The 15,782-nt window shown below is 41.9% G+C and overlaps 1 protein-coding gene across 5 annotated transcripts in view; it reads right to left on the reverse strand.

Moving 5' to 3' along the window:
* Window positions 1-441: 441 nt before the first annotated feature.
* METTL8 (methyltransferase 8, tRNA N3-cytidine) overlaps window positions 442-15,782 on the reverse strand; it is a 43,907-nt gene continuing 28,566 nt past the window's right edge. For 4 of the 5 annotated variants that reach the window (XM_048868581.2, XM_048868578.2, XM_048868579.2 and 1 more), the window contains 7 exons: window positions 14,168-14,565; window positions 13,559-13,608; window positions 10,097-10,160; window positions 9,637-9,776; window positions 6,183-6,289; window positions 6,027-6,092; window positions 442-826 (listed from right to left, as the gene is read on the reverse strand). In XM_048868581.2, the coding sequence (XP_048724538.1) occupies window positions 651-826; window positions 6,027-6,092; window positions 6,183-6,289; window positions 9,637-9,776; window positions 10,097-10,160; window positions 13,559-13,608; window positions 14,168-14,565 (1,001 nt within the window). In that variant the 3' untranslated portion in view covers window positions 442-650. The remainder of the gene's footprint in view (window positions 827-6,026; window positions 6,093-6,182; window positions 6,290-9,636; window positions 9,777-10,096; window positions 10,161-13,558; window positions 13,609-14,167; window positions 14,566-15,782) is intronic. The other variant, XM_048868583.2, reaches the window with a different exon arrangement.

The raw sequence follows: 15,782 nt of genomic DNA on the forward strand, positions 1-15,782 counted from the left end.
GAGCATGAGCTTTCGTGAGCTACAGCTCACTTCATCGGATGCATACCGTGGATGAAGTGAGCTGTAGCTCACGAAAGCTCATGCTCAAATAAATTGGTGAGTCTCTAAGGCGCCACAAGTACTCCTTTTCTTTTTGGTTGTATGAGGGAGACCACACAGATGGTGGATTACTTCGCCCAAATGCCACACCTGTGTGCCTAACTGCCACCTGCAAAAATCAACACAAATCTCCAGTACAGCCCCAACAAATACAAATCAACACAACCACTCACAACCAGCATACATAAGAACCCCAAACAGACATGGCCTTTCACTGGAGCACACAGTCATTCACCACCTCATAAATTAACACAAATCTCCCAGCACAATGCTCCCAGACACAAAATTAATATTATTGTTCAACTATTCAAACCAAATAATAAGAGGTCATTGAGATATGAATAGGTTAATGCACAGCCATTTTATTATGTATACAAGCAAGACAAGAGACATTTTCCCACATCACTCCTTAACAACAAAAAAGTACACTTTTTTTAAGAAAACGCTTTCAGTTCAACATTTTTCCTGCCTTTTCAGCAGTTAACACAGGATCCACAGGAAATATATGTGCACTCACTTGTTTTGGTCTCTGGGGAATACTATATATTTAGCTATGAGGGTGCCGATTGGCGGCTATTCTGAGGTGGCTGAAATGGTTTTTGAAACTTGCCTTGTATCCAAACTCGCTGCATTTTCACTTTTTTCTTCCTGTTGACTTGTAATCGTCGATCAACTAGATTCTGCACTTCAACTAACCCAGCCAGGGTAAACATGTTGTGGACTTCATCTGTTCCACAAATGAGAAGTAGAATTACTATAATTATAAAACAAACTGATACAGTCAGTTAAAGATTTTACCAATTTAACACATAGTTCATCAGAGCTGGAATCAGCTCTGCTTTATCATCTGATAACCCAGAGCTAGAACAGTCCATGAGAAATCCTTCTGTAAAAGAGACCACCTTTATGGCATCACTGAGTTATAATATGGTATAAAATCTCACACCTGGGGTCCAGATCATATTGCTCATAGTTTATAACAACCTTTCTTCAGAGCTCTAAGTTACACAGGATTTGAGGATGGCAAATATACAACATTTTGATAATTCTGGATATGTCTACACTGCAACAAAAAACACCAATTCCCAGAGCCTGGGTCAATTAACTAGGGCTCAGGGGCTTGGGCAGCAGGGCTAAAAATCGCACAGTAGACATTTGGGCTCAGGCTGGAGCGTGGGCTCTGACAATCCTCTCATGGGGTCTCAGAGCCCCACAGCCCGAGCCCCACAAGCTTGAGTCAGATGACATGGGCCAGCCGCAGCCATGCTGCAGGTCTTTTATTGCAATGTAGACGTACCCCTTGGTTTTCACAATAAACTACTGTATAAAATGAGCCTCTTATGGTGTGGCTGATGTAATTAGGTCCTATGATGGTGTCCCTTGAATAGGTATTTAAGAGGGTTGTTCACCTGCACATCTACCAATGTGATATATGCCATCAAGTGTTAACAATGCCCCTCTGCCATGTACATTGGCCAAACTGGACAATTTCTACGCAAAAGAATAAATGGACACAAATCAGACGTCAAGAATTACAACATTCAAAAACCAGTCAGAGAACACTTCAGTCTCTTTGGTCACTCGATTACAGACCTAAAAGTTGCAATTCTTCAACAAAAAAACTTCAAAAACAGACTCCAACGAGAAACTGCAGAATTGGAATTAATTTGCAAACAGGACACCATTAAATTAGGCTTGAATAAAGACTGGGAGTGGATGGATCATTACACAAAGTAAAAACTATTTCTCATGCTAATTTCCCCCCTTCACTGTTACTCACACCTTCTTATCAACTGTTTGAAATGGGCCATCCCGATTATCACTACAAAAGGTTGTTGTTGTTTTTCCTGCTGATAATAGCCTACCTTAATTAATTGGTCTCGTTACAGTTGGTATGGCAACACCCATTTTTTCATGTTCTCTGTGTATATCTATCTTCCTACTATATGTTCCACTGCATGCATCTGATGAAGTGGGTTTTAGCCCACAAAAGCTTATGCCCAAATAAATTTGTTAGTCTCTAAGGTGCCACAAGTACTCCTCATTTTTTTTAAACAGCAGCTTAGCCAGAGAGGCCCAGTGTAGACAAGTGGAGAAAAGACACTTATGCTCTCTATTCACCCAAGCCCTGCCTCTCCAGCTACACTGCCATTTTGAGCAATGTGATGTCCCACAGCTGGAGCCTTTCCACTCTGCAGGAAGAGACTCCACCAATGGAGAAAGGCTCTGGCAGGGAAAGGAGGCGGGGAAAGGCTCTACCAGCTCCCTGCTGCTGGAACCTTTGCCCTCTCCCAGAGTCTCTTCCATGAGGTGAGGAAAGGTTCTCGCAGGGGGGAGGCCGCAGGGAAAGGCCTCACCGCCATGAAAGGCTCCGCCAGTCCCCCGCTGCTGGAGCCTTCCCCACAGTAGAGAAAGACTTCAGAAGGGAGGAAAAGCTCTGACAGAACCTTTTCCCATTGCCTCCCCCCGACAGAGCCTTTCCTTGATGCAGTGAAGGGCTCTGACAGCAGAGAGTTTTACCTGCTGCCTCCTCTCTGCCACAGCCTCTCATTGAGACTCGTAGCTACACACCGCAGTGCGGGCGCAGCTTGCTTTTTGCTGAGGCAGGTTGCTACATGCCACAGGCAGTGGTGTGTACTGTAGTATAGATGAAGCCTCAGAGCACAGACCTGCAGCCTAGAACCCCATCCTGTGAACTCCACCTTAAAGGTCTGAAGCTTCTGATAACAGTTTAACTCCCTCAAGGGCATACAGCAGTTGTAAAGCAGTTAACACAAGCACACACTTTGCACAGAGTCTAACACATTAATACTCTTTTATACTTAATCACATAGAAAACAAGAGAATACAACTCATACAAAACAATGAACACCACACACCCTGCCGCAATTTCCTTCCCACTACAGGGCATTCTTGGGGCTGCAGTTAGAGTCCCTTGGGCTGTCCAGAGTCCTTGGGGCCATCTGGGCTCAGAAAAGTGGGCAGGCTCCACTGCCCCCATGAGGCTGCTACATGCTGGGTGACTTTGCTCCCTCCTATCTCATGCTTTCTTTTCCTATCTGGACCTCTCTGTTCCTGTGTGGCTTGCTATTTAAATCCCGCCCCAACCCCCACTTCTTTTGTTCTGTCCTTTAGGTAATTTTTCACTGCTCCTACCTTCAAGGGGTGAAGCTAAAACCGGTTTTCTAAGGATGCAGCTGCTTTTTAGAATAGCCTCTGTGTGGTCAAAGTGCCATCATTAACATTAAATATTCCCCAGTGTTATTCTCTCATGTGTACCCGCTACAGGACCTGTCAGTAATGGTGGATCCACATACATACAGGCACTCATGACCCAGCAGTTTTTAATAACACAAGTTCACAATAGCAACCAGATTTCATAAGCTGTATAAATGGAGCCCGAATTTACCACAGTAGGCACTCCTCATTTTCTGCTAACGATTAAGAGATCTCATGGCATGTTAGGGTTCCCCCTACATCCTCCCCACCTCCTCCCCGCCGCACCATAGCTAATATCTTAATCCCTCCTACTCACTTCCCCAGTCTCATATTACACAGCTGTCAGGCCAGACCCTTGGCTCCGGCTGTACTGCACACAGTGCAGGCCAGGGAGGTATAGGCAGCATAAAACTCCCCTTTGCGTTCCCCAAATCCTTGGCTGCTGGGTGTAGGGCCAGTCCTCCTCTGCCAGGTTTTGCTGGTTGCTAATAACCCCAAGAGGCCAACAGTCATTCACAGAGCTGTGGGTGATTCTACTCAAGCCAGAGATACCTGCCAGAGACAGTCAGGATCTGCCAGAAGTAAATCAACAGTCCATTATCTGTCCCAGCATTTTTACTTCAAAGATATTTTCAAACATATCTTTCACAGTAGGAAGGATCTTTAAGGAAGCATTAGAGGTGAGACTCTTCAGAGGTCTCAAAACGTAGTAAAACTTGCATGTCCACAGACCCGTGGGAGGGGGAAGATCCACACACTGAGACTGCTCTATGTATAGGTCATGGGAACACAATCAGCTCCTAAGAACCACCGTTTAGCTGCGTAATGCTATTTCCTTAAGAGATCTGATTTTGGATCTCATGCCCTTGTTAGGGCACCAGGAGTTAGCACCATGAAAGTCAGAGTTATACCTGCGTAAAATTGCAGATGCTATCAAAAGTAGGTTGAAGGTTATGACCCATAAACGCCTCAGTGCCAACTGGCAAGGGAGTTACAGGAATATTCCGATTATGGTATGAACATTCTGGTTCACCAAAGAATATCATGTGGGGTCTTAAACGAAAGCCAGGGTTACACTGGTCATTAATACTGTTGTGCAAGGTATGTACAAATACTATGTAAGGAGTTGTGTGTGTATACTAAAAATATGTTCCTCAAGTCTGTATTAAGGCAGAGTTGACAAACAGGTTTCTGTCAGACAAAGGATGTTTATTCACCTGTCTCTGCTGGTCTGTGTGCAAATTAAGAACTATAAGTTAACAAAAAGGGAAGGCATTTACATACAAAGTCAGAGAGGAGATATGAAGTCAGCAGGGAGACAGTGCACTAGAGAATAACCTATGGTGGGGATTGGCCGGACTCTGAGGTACAAGCAATGAACTTTAGGGAATATAAAATGAAGGCAAGGAAGACACCCTTTATCCTACACCTAGGAAGTCATCGACCAGTGCAAATGTATTAATGAAAATGGATCACAACCAGGCTTGGCTGAAGCACTGCAAACGACATCTGGGTGAGACAAACTTATTTAGATTGGAGATTAGCCTATTAAATTTAGTCTCTGTGGATTGTATTATGATTTTTTTTATATAACCCACCTATTTCTATTATTCTTACTCACTACCTCTTAAATCTTGATTGCTGATAATAAACTTCTTATTGTTTTCACTATAAATATCTCAGTGCTGTGGTGTTGTACAAGGAGCTGATCCTGAGTTGGAGGGTGGGATAGCTCAGTGGTTTGAGCACTGACCTGCTAAACCCAGAGTTGTGAGTTCAATCCTTGAGGGGGCCATTTAGGGATCTGGGGCAAAAATTGGGGATTGGTCCTGCTTTGAGCAGGGGGTTGGACTAGATGACCTCCTGAGGTCCCTTCCAACCCGGATATTCTATATTCTATTCTATGAATCATTCAAGATGGTGTGCACACTGTTCCTTGGGGACAGCAGGCCTGGTGTTACTATGGGTGTTCAGTGGATAAGGGGTTGAACATTACAGGGAAATGCTTCAAAGGGGATCAAGGACTCATGTGCACCTATGGTTTACCTGCAAGGCAAAGTTAGGGCTGGCAGAGCCCAGAAGAGATTGTTTGGGTGGCTAACAGACTGGACGTGTCAGGGAGCTGAAAGTTAAGCACAAGCAATTCTCCCTCTCACTGGAGGCAGGGAGGTAATCAGATGACTCATAGTCCTGGATACTCCAAGAATTATCATAAAGGTACCTAATTAGTTAAAACTGTTAATATCCCAGTATAGACCTACTTCTTGCTAAAATTGATCAACCCAGTCCTAGGGATTTAAAAAGAATAAAATGGAAAAAACTTTTTACTAGTCCCATAAAAACAATTGTATGCTCCCTCTGCCAGCTCTGTAGCGGTCATTCATTAATCTGAGATAGTGACAGATACAAAGCAATGATGCTAGTGCAGAGGTAACTTACTTATACAGGGTAAAGAGGCACTCAAACTACTGTTAAATTAAGAGAGTTGAAGCATGATAACTTCAGCTTCAATGACACAGCTGAGGAAGGGAATCAAAGTCTGATGCTGTAAAAGAAAAGATCTTCCATAAAAATGAGCTTCATGTTTTTGAAAAATGGAGAGTTGAAGGGCTAGGAAAATTACTTAAATGGCTTTTTAAGAGGCTTTGAACCCCATGTCATCTAAAGAGACACTCAGAACTTTTCTATAAAACTAAAATTTGTTTTACCTTCTGTAAAGAAATAAACTCTGGTACCGTCTCCTCGTACATAAAAATTCTCTGACAAACAGCGGCCTAAAAGACAAAAATTGTGAATAGAAAGACTGGCTGTCCCTTTAAAAGATGTGCAAAATAAATACTAAACAAACGCCTCTTAGGAAATACCTTTTTTAAAACGAAGCTGAGATGTATCGTATCTTCCGTAGTCTCGAAATAACAACATCCCTCCAGGTTTCAATAATTTGGTCAGTCTACTTACAACTCCTTGCATCCTTAGAAAATAAAATGTGACACTGGTGTAACTCCAAACACTGCTTTTCTCTCGCCACTAGGTCCAACATGTAGTTTCTGAGGTCTCAGTGAGAAGGGACTGTCTTCAATCACCAAAAAATGCTAGACACTAACAAACAGCTTCAGTAGGAAGAACAATTTTTTTTTTTTTTACAAAGATGCAAAGGCACAAAAATGCACAAGGAACTTTTATTAAATAGTATAAAATGGGGGGAGAGGAAATGAGTCCTTTCCTCCTCTTTAGCAAAAGATCAAGGATGGATTAAAGTAAGATTCTTGAGATCCGATCCCCCATGATCAGAGGAAGCCTGGACCTGCAGTGAGTTACAGGTAAAGCAGCAGGCAGTTGCATGGCATACAACTGAATGAACAGCCAGCTACCAAGGTAGGATGGGTTGGGCTACCTGCCAGGATAGGGTGGATTGGGCTGTCTCTCTTGGAAAGGAAGATCAAAGACTCTGGAGCAGGAAGCAGACAAGAAGCTCTCTCTCTAATCCAGCTATCTATCTAGGTATTTATACCATACACACAGTGGATTACGAATGCCAATCCCAGGGGAATAAAAGGAAGAGTTTGAGATCTGTCGATGGAGGGGAATTTGGTAGGGGAAACTTGTCTGAAGATGCTGGCAGGAAGCAGAGAGGGGAAAAGTCTAGCATCCTCTTGCCCTGAAATTTTGGTGGATCAGAGCAGTAGCTGTGTTAGTCTGTGTCAGCAAAAACAACTATGAGTCCTTGTGGCACCAAATAAATTGGTTAATCTCTAAGGTGCCAAAAGGACTCCTCGTTTTTTCTTAGAAGGACTGTGTGTTCTGCAAGGCATGTAATCTGATAAGAGTTTAAAATTGAGCAAACCTCAGATTAAAATGTAAAACACTCATCGTTTAGGGCTCAATTGTGCCCTGGTCTTCCACAGCTGCACAGGGGTAAGGTTGCCTACATCCCTGCAGGGCCACAGAAGACTCTCTCACAACACAGCTCCTGGAAGGGGGGCAGGGCAGTAGCTGCATTCCTGACACTCCCCTCCATCCCACAAGCAAATGGATGGAAAGTGTGGAAGCAATGGCTCTGCTCCTCCTACCAGCCAGCCAGTGGACCTGGCTGCGTGCTAAGTGGGGGAGGAGCGAGTATGTTGCACCCTGAAAAGAGCTGTTGTGAGATACATCGTCCTCTAATACAAGATATGAGCATAGAGGCACTGCACCTCCAAGGGGTATCTCTTGGGTACAGTGCCTCCTGGGCTCCTCCAGCTCACACACTGGCTATTGCTTAAGGCTATCCCTAGAAGCACAATCTAGCAAGAAACCCAGTCTTTCTCCCACTGACTTTGAAGGTGCAAGATCAGGCCCTAACTCAGCAGAAAAGGAGAATTATGAGCTAAGAGAAACCACCAAAAAGGAAAACATGCACTTTTAAAAGAAATCCCATGCTTAAATTCAGAAATAGAGGAAGACAAACATTTAAAGGGCCTCTGTTTTGTTCATACACAAAATTTGCATGTTTCTGCCCAAGGAAAAAAGGGGCAGCTGCATGTACAAATGGGCATAAGAGTTCTCAGAGCAGATAGGTGGGCACAGAATTACAAACTCTGCACATGAAAATGCGTGTTCTGTGCACTCACATGGGGATATTGACAAATTCTACATGCACATGAAGTAGGAACCCTTTGAAAATTTGCCCCAGTATAATACCACCTGGAATGGAGAAAGGTTAATGGCTTCCAAATTACCTTGTTTTTGAGAACAACAATTTCAAAAGGGGGGCTGCTAGCAGAAAAGAAGAGTGTTGCTTTATAAAGTAAAAGAACAGCAACTGTTAAAATGAGAACACAATAGCTAACAACATTAATAAATCATCAAGTAACAAAGGTGCTGAATGAGAATGTATACATCCCAGAAACTTACGTTTCCCAGGCCCCCAAGTGTTTTTATTTAAGGTTCTGCAGTATCATTCTCTTGGTTTTCCTTGTCATTTCTTATATTTTAAGCTGTTAGACAATTGTTATAAAAATCAACAAGGGTCTAGATTATAATTTTTTTATGCAACGACTTTATTTCTAGGGGATATTGTAATGAAGTAAGTATCTTTTAGTACTTAAACTTTTGGAGACTGGATTATACTGCATAGAAATCTACACACAGAAATCTGTATGCACATACACATATAAACGCCCATGTCAGCATTCATTTGGCTAATCTTGGTGGCGGGGGAGGGGAATTGTACTCTTAAGGGTTACTGGGAAAAACACCCTCAGAAATTTTGTCTGCGAGCATTTTATCATTGCTCCCGTGGACAAAAGGTGTGATAAAAATATATTTTGCCAGGTATCCTCCCCACTGCATTGCTGCACTTACACAAATTTCAATCTACTGTCTGAATTGTGTTTGGAATCTGCACCCAGGCTTAGCAAAACACTCTTCTGCACATGACTCATATGCTCATTTTTGCACAAACAGGAAGGAGAGATATGCTTTCTGGAAAAGATCATCTTTCTGCAAAAGCTAATGATTAATAACTCAGCCATTCAGGCAAGAAAACAGTCCTCAAATGTACAACTGACTCAGGTGAGTATTGTTCTAATGTTTGCTGAGCATGGATGGCCATATTTAATGCAGTTCTTAAAACAATACACTTACCATTATATGTGGAATATGCATTTCCCTTTGTACAGTCTGGTTAAAGGAGCAGTTGAGTAGTAAGCGTGAATAATATATACCCTTTTGTATTTTTCCCATGGGAAAGAATATTCTTTCAAAATTTGTCAGTGTTAGCTGGTTCTTTAGATATTGAGAGTTGCTTCAGTAATAAAGCTAATAGCTCCCAACCCAATATAGTACAAATTAGATTAATTTGCCTAATCCAAACAAGCCAGATACGCTAAGTGATCTTCTTCATAAGAGGCCAATATCTATGCAATTGTGTGCAACTAATGAATCAGTAGCCTGGGTCTTTATCAACATGTTGTAAGATGCTAAATCAAGGATATTTGTTTTTGATCACCAAGAATAATTTCCCTCTGGGAGACTAGTAGGCTGTTTCTGAATTTGTAACTTTCTTGAAGCACTGTCACCTTTAATAGGTATATGTCTTGCAAGAAGAGGTTCATTTCATTTTGATGGTGACAGGAGGCTCACTAATGAAGTAGTTTGACCAGCTTCTCTCCTGGATTCGGAAAAGGGGAAAGCAGCATTTAAAATGTCCTGCATTATACATAATGTAGCTTACTAAATAATAAATTCAAGATTCATCATCTCACTTTGATATTCTTGAATACCACTAGTGATAAAAGAGCTTTAACACATTTGCTTTGCCCTTTAGTCTTCATTTACCTGTCAGGATGAATGGCAGAGAGCACAAAGACAAGGAGAATGACATCCAGGATCTCATCTGGAAAAGGGTAGGGTAAGGAATCATCACACACATCATGAACAAAGGCAGAACACCAGGCTGAATTGTACGACAAGTGTGACTGTAATGATAAAGATTAAGAGAAACACAGAGAGAACAGCAGTAGTTAGTCAATTTATCATGACCCAAGAAATGTTTTTTCGATTATTCAGTTTTGTAAAACATTTCTCAAAGCGGATTCTGTTCTGGGATCTTGCTCAGGGCGAGAGACAGGCCCACTGGTGGTATTCATTCCTCTCTCTGCAGAGAAGGACTTTGTTCTTTGAAGTATTAAAACCTCCAGTTCAAAGTTGTCAAAGCCATTGTGCTCCATTTCACCAGGATGGCCTCCTTGCAGCCTTCTGAATGACACCACACTTTCTAAGTGAACACTTGAAATACCTTTACTAGCTCCACTGCTCCCAACGCAAAATCACAGCAGTACAGAAAGGCTCCAGGGGTATTGCTATGAACACAAAACAAACATCAATTAAAGAACTGCTATTGTACTAACCACATGCAGCTCTTTGGGGTACTCCACAGGTTTGATCAAAATCCCTTTCACTGGTCTCAGCAACATGCCTTATATTGCTCAGCACTAAGCAAACAGGCGAGAGCTGTAGGAATATCTGTCAACAGTTTGTGGGGTGGGAATTGGGAGGGGGGACACCAAGCTAGGAAGAAAGTGGAACTGAAAAACAAGAGAAAGAAGACACCATTGGATGGAGTCACAGAGAGCCATCAAATACTCGTGACAATACCCAGGGGCTGCATTGCATCAATATGCAATAATGGGTCACAATTTCACTCTGCACTCATTTTGTGGGTTTCTGCAACTCCACTCAGAGATTTTTCCGGCATTGGTCTGTGCATGTAATTTAATTAGCAACATGAAAAATATTTATTTCAGCTTCAACCGAGGAAATTACTTAACAGTTATTAACTGTTCTGAAGACATTTGGGTTCCCAGGTGTCATTTGTGCTGGCTGTGATCAGATTATGTGGTTTTGATTGTTTCCTTCTATTACCCTAGGCCTTTTTTCATCAAAATACATGTTGGTTTCCTGTAGTGCTAGCTTCCCTTCCCCTCGCATTCACTGCGAAGCCAGTTGCAAATTTCCCTCACATCAAAACATCTGATGTCAGGAACTTAGGGTAGGATTTTTTCAACTCTTCAACAATCAATGTAAATGAGGGTGAGTCAAGCAGCAGTCCCACTAATTAAGGAACAGGATTAGCCCTCAGAAAAGCCATCTCTCCTAAAGTGCTGGAGATTTTGGAAAAGGTGTCTCACCAAATAGAAAATGTGTCCCTGTGCCCAGCAGATTCTGCTGTATATCCAGCTCAACAGACCACATCTCTAAGGGGGCTGAGCAGGAGAACCCTCTTGGACCAAGAGCAGCCAATCCTGATCTCACTACTGAGCAAAACCCTCCTTAGCTCTGTGAATACTTATGAGATGTATTCAGGCAAACAGTGGAATTACAGGTCCCAGACTGGATATGAGATCTTGTGGAACCTGAAATCCCTAGCATGACTGAGGGCAAGCAGCTGGGTTTTTGACTGACCAAGTCCCACTTATCAAATTGACGCACCAATGTGTATAAACAGCTCTTCTCTTCTCAGAAAGTGGGAAGCAAGCTGCATGAAAAGCCTCTGTCAAACAACAGGGACAGTTCTGGTCTGGACAGTTATTTCACGGCCAGCATGTCTGGCCCCTAGGCAGAGGCGTGGCCAGGAGGTTCTCCGCGGTGTGCGTTACCCACAGGCACCGCCACCGCAGCTCCCACTGGCTGGGAACCATGGCCAATGGGAGCTGTGGAGCCGATGCTGGGAGTGGGAGGGAAATGCCAGCCTAGGAGCTGGAGGGAAATGCCAGCCGGTTCTGGGAGCTGCGCGGAGCCAGGGCAGACAGGGACCCTGCCTTAGCCCCGCTATACCTCCGACTGGACTTTTAATGGCCCTTTCAGTGGTGCTGACCGGAGCCGCCAAGGTCCCTTTTCGACCAGGCGTTCCGGTCAAAAAACGGACGCCTGGTAACACTAAGCACTAACTGTGTAAAGTACCATACCTTTTTATTTTTAATTTTGGATCATTAAAAAAAAATATTCCAAAGAAAGGGGAAGGTTTTCTTTCAAGCACAGTGTGCATCTACATTGTATTACTATTCTTTTGTGCAAACAAAAGGCAATTTTACATTGCCAAATATAGTGTGAATTGTACTTAGATACAAGATGTGCCCTCCAATAGATAAGAGATGTTTCCATCAATTCAGATATGAAATCAATGCAGACTCTTAACTGCAATGGATTCTTAACTACATCCAGACTTCAGTTACACCTCTGCGTTTTAAATGCTAAATGTTATATAGTTAATGCACCTATCTGGTCACATGCAGGATTTGCATAAAAACTGAGATCACCGAGTAAAATACTGATTAATAGGAAGTCTATTAATTATAACAAGTTTTGCAGTACAAATAATGCCTCCTGTATAATACACACCAGTTTGAGTTTTTCCCCATACACGTACCTAATAATGTCTTTTCTCCCACACAACACTACCTTCTGTTGTTTTCATTGATAATGAGGCTTTCTCCTTTCACAATACAATCTGATGTTTAGGGGAGAAGGATTGTTTTGGGGTTAAGGTCTGGTAGTTTGGAGATTGGATTCTTTTGTTAACACTGCAACACACTGTGTGACCTTGGCACACCACTTAGGGTATGTCTACATAGCAGCTGGGAAGGTGCTTCCCAGTGTGGGCAGGCAGACAGACACACACCAGCTCTGCTCAAACCAACAAGCAGTGTGGTGACAGCTTGGGCTACCCTCGTATGTAGCCAGGGGTCCACCAGTTTGTATTCAGGCAGCTAACCTGAGTCACCACCTGTGCCACTGTGGCCACACTGCTATTTTTACCATGCTAGCTAGAGCAGAGCTAGTGTGTGTATGTCTCCCTGGGCTGGGAAGCATGCTCCCAGCTGCCCTGAATCTCTCTGTATCTGAATTCCCACATCTGTGAAATGGACCCAATAGTGCTTGTACCACAGAAATGCTGTGGCTAACAATGTTTGTGAAGTGGACTGAAGTCACTACGAAAGTGTAAATTATTAGTATTGGTCTGCAGAACAACAATTAGTGTGTTGCACAAAAGTTTCAGAGATGAGAGCAGAAAAGAGTCTGTCCCTTCCCCTGATGTGTGGACATCGTTTCCAGTGAAAGCTAAGAACGTGCACCGAAAGGAGAACATTCTCTCACACTTCCTTCTCAAGACAAAAGCTATGTGGATGGGATGGAGGGATCAGGGGATTAAGTAATGCAATATGGAACTTTGGGTCTCTATGTCATTAAAACTTGAGCTGCTTTAATCGAGAACATGGACCAAATTCAGAAGTGACATAAGGAGTCAAAGGTAGCACTCACAAGCTCTTGCCAATGTGTAATATACACCATCATTTCTGTCACCTCTGAATTTGGAACCAGAAGTTGATACTATCTGTTGGCTGTTCAGTGACCTGTATGACAAGTGTTGGTGGTCTCAGTCCAATGCCACTGGACTGGTGTAAACACCCAAACTAACACAAGTGACAGACATTTTAGTTAGCAGTTGGCCTGAATGAGCCTGAAGACTGACCTACCGCCTCAACACCAGATGTTTTCCCTTCTAAATCAAAGCTGAATAACTGGCTCAGCACCATGGGGAACAACTTACATGGCTACTGCCATTGTCCCTGTTCTGTGGGTAACTAGAAGACTCTGGTGTCTAGCACCGTGAATCCAGCATTTCTCACAGCATAAGATTATCTTAAAACTTTTTTTTCATTAATGTTGGGCATGTATTTGGGAGGCTGACACAGCTTACCATATAACTTTCAGAATAGGAAAAGCACTGTTTCCAGCACCACAACCAACCTGGAATTGAAGCAGAAACAAAAATTTAACTAAACCATCAAATAAAGCCTATATCTCAGAGTTTTAGTCCCAAATTCACTGAAACCATTACAGTGATTAAAGAGGCAAAAAAGGGGTAAATGGCTTTGTTGCTCCTTACATCACAACTCTCAGAAGCACTGACTCTTCCGCTACACTTATGAGCCAGGATCAGGTCCTACACTCTCTCCCATGCCCAGAAAAGATTCTTCTCCCCGGGGCAGCTGCACAGGAAATTACTGTACAGTTTTCTTGTACAATTTTGCTATTTTGTCACACAGCATTGGTTTAAACACAACAAAATATTTTAAACTGGGATTTTCAGACAGGCCTAAGGGAATTAGAAGCACAACTCCCAATGACTTTCAATGGGAACTGCACATCTAATTTTCTTAGGTCCCTTTGAAAATTTCAGGCACAAGGCAAAAGTAGTGTTGTGAACTCTGAATAGTTGTTGCCTTGATAATTATTAAGCAACCACTACATTTGAAGCCATCGTTTGGAGTTGTAAATTATGTGTTGAATGTCTGCAGTAAAGTACCTCTAGTATTCTATAGGTAGCACCACTGCCAGGGAAGGATTCTTGCTTCACAGGTTCTTGTTCACAGTTCTTAACATGTTTGTTGTCAGTAACAGGTTCTGCTTGGCTTTTGTTGTATGCGTGTCCTTGCACAGAAGTTAAACCATCCACCAAATTGTTCTGACAATAATCTTCGCCTTCTTCAAACATTGCAGGAAAGCCCACATTTGTGCAATTGTTTGTAGCATTCAGTTTTACATGACAACAATATTTTTCTTCTTTATTCATCTGATCTTTCCTTCCTTTTGGAAGAATTTCTGGAAACTCCAGAAACAGCCAGTTACGATCCTTGAAAAAGTTATTCTTGTGAGTCTTGTAGAATTCATTCCAGTATTTACTAGCTTCTCTTTCATATTTGTCTGGAATAAAAAAATTGGTGCATGGGCACTTAACTGTCATAATAAAACAATATGACATTTAAAAATCAAACTAGCTAATAGCAGAAATACAGGTTAAGAAATTTGATGCTCTCCACATGGTGTTGTTTACATCAAATATCAAGTCTTTGGGCCCAGTCCTTTCACCTGTGTTCAAGGAAAACTCCTACTGGATTTAAAAAGGATTTTACCTGCATAAAGACTATAGAAACACACTTTCTGCATCTTTAATTCTATTTTTGTTCAGTCGCGCACAAGGAGAATGTCACCAAAATGCACAATAACCTGCCTACCTACGTTTTATTTCATATAAACCAACTCTTAATACTTCCATTTTTATAAATAAGAGATATATTTACTTTATATTAACTATAGGGAAAGATATATGGGCCTCTGGAAATGGGTTTGCGTGTAGCTATATTGCAGACAAAGTTATTACATGCAAAATTACCAAGCAAATATTAGAACATTGAGTTAAAATATTAGTTTGGAGGCCAAAAATAAATATCCCTGGTGTAAGCTGATGCAACTGCACTAAATTTGGTCCCATGGCTCTAATATTGTCCCGTCCAAAAATCCATAAGCAATATTATAAAAATCTAAACACCTACGGATTTTTAATACACAAATTTGCATACCTGCTTTCATCTACTGTAACAGCTCACGTATATATACACACACACACACACAAACGTGCACCTGTACATTGTTCAGGAAATAAAGAAGCCATAAGCCAAATTATAAAAGCAATGCATCATTTTAGTTAAGCTGTCTCTGCCCTTTCCCCTAAATTAAGAAACATGACATTGAAATTAATACTCTTTTGTGACTTATGAATTTATATGAACAACTGCAAATGTTTTGCTAACTGCAGTTCTCTCTCTAAATATATGCTATTAGAAATCCACTCCTTCAGAGCCATATTCACTGATCAGCATTATTGCATGTGGCCAATAGGAGCCCATACTCTTTTAACCATATCACTGATGTGCTACAGAAAACAACATGTGCAGGAGTAACAGGAATGCTTGTTTACTTTGCAAACCCTTCAAATAGAGCTGTTAAAAATTGGCCCTTTGTGTTCAAGAATTCTGATTTCTCAGGCAATTTATTTAATATCTAGTACATGATTTAACAACTATTACATACTATATATACATACAGGGCCACTAGTTCTACATCACATTTCTCCTGTCATT

This window comes from Caretta caretta, chromosome 11 (assembly GCF_965140235.1).
Source record: "Caretta caretta isolate rCarCar2 chromosome 11, rCarCar1.hap1, whole genome shotgun sequence".
NCBI classification, from domain to species: domain Eukaryota; kingdom Metazoa; phylum Chordata; order Testudines; family Cheloniidae; genus Caretta; species Caretta caretta.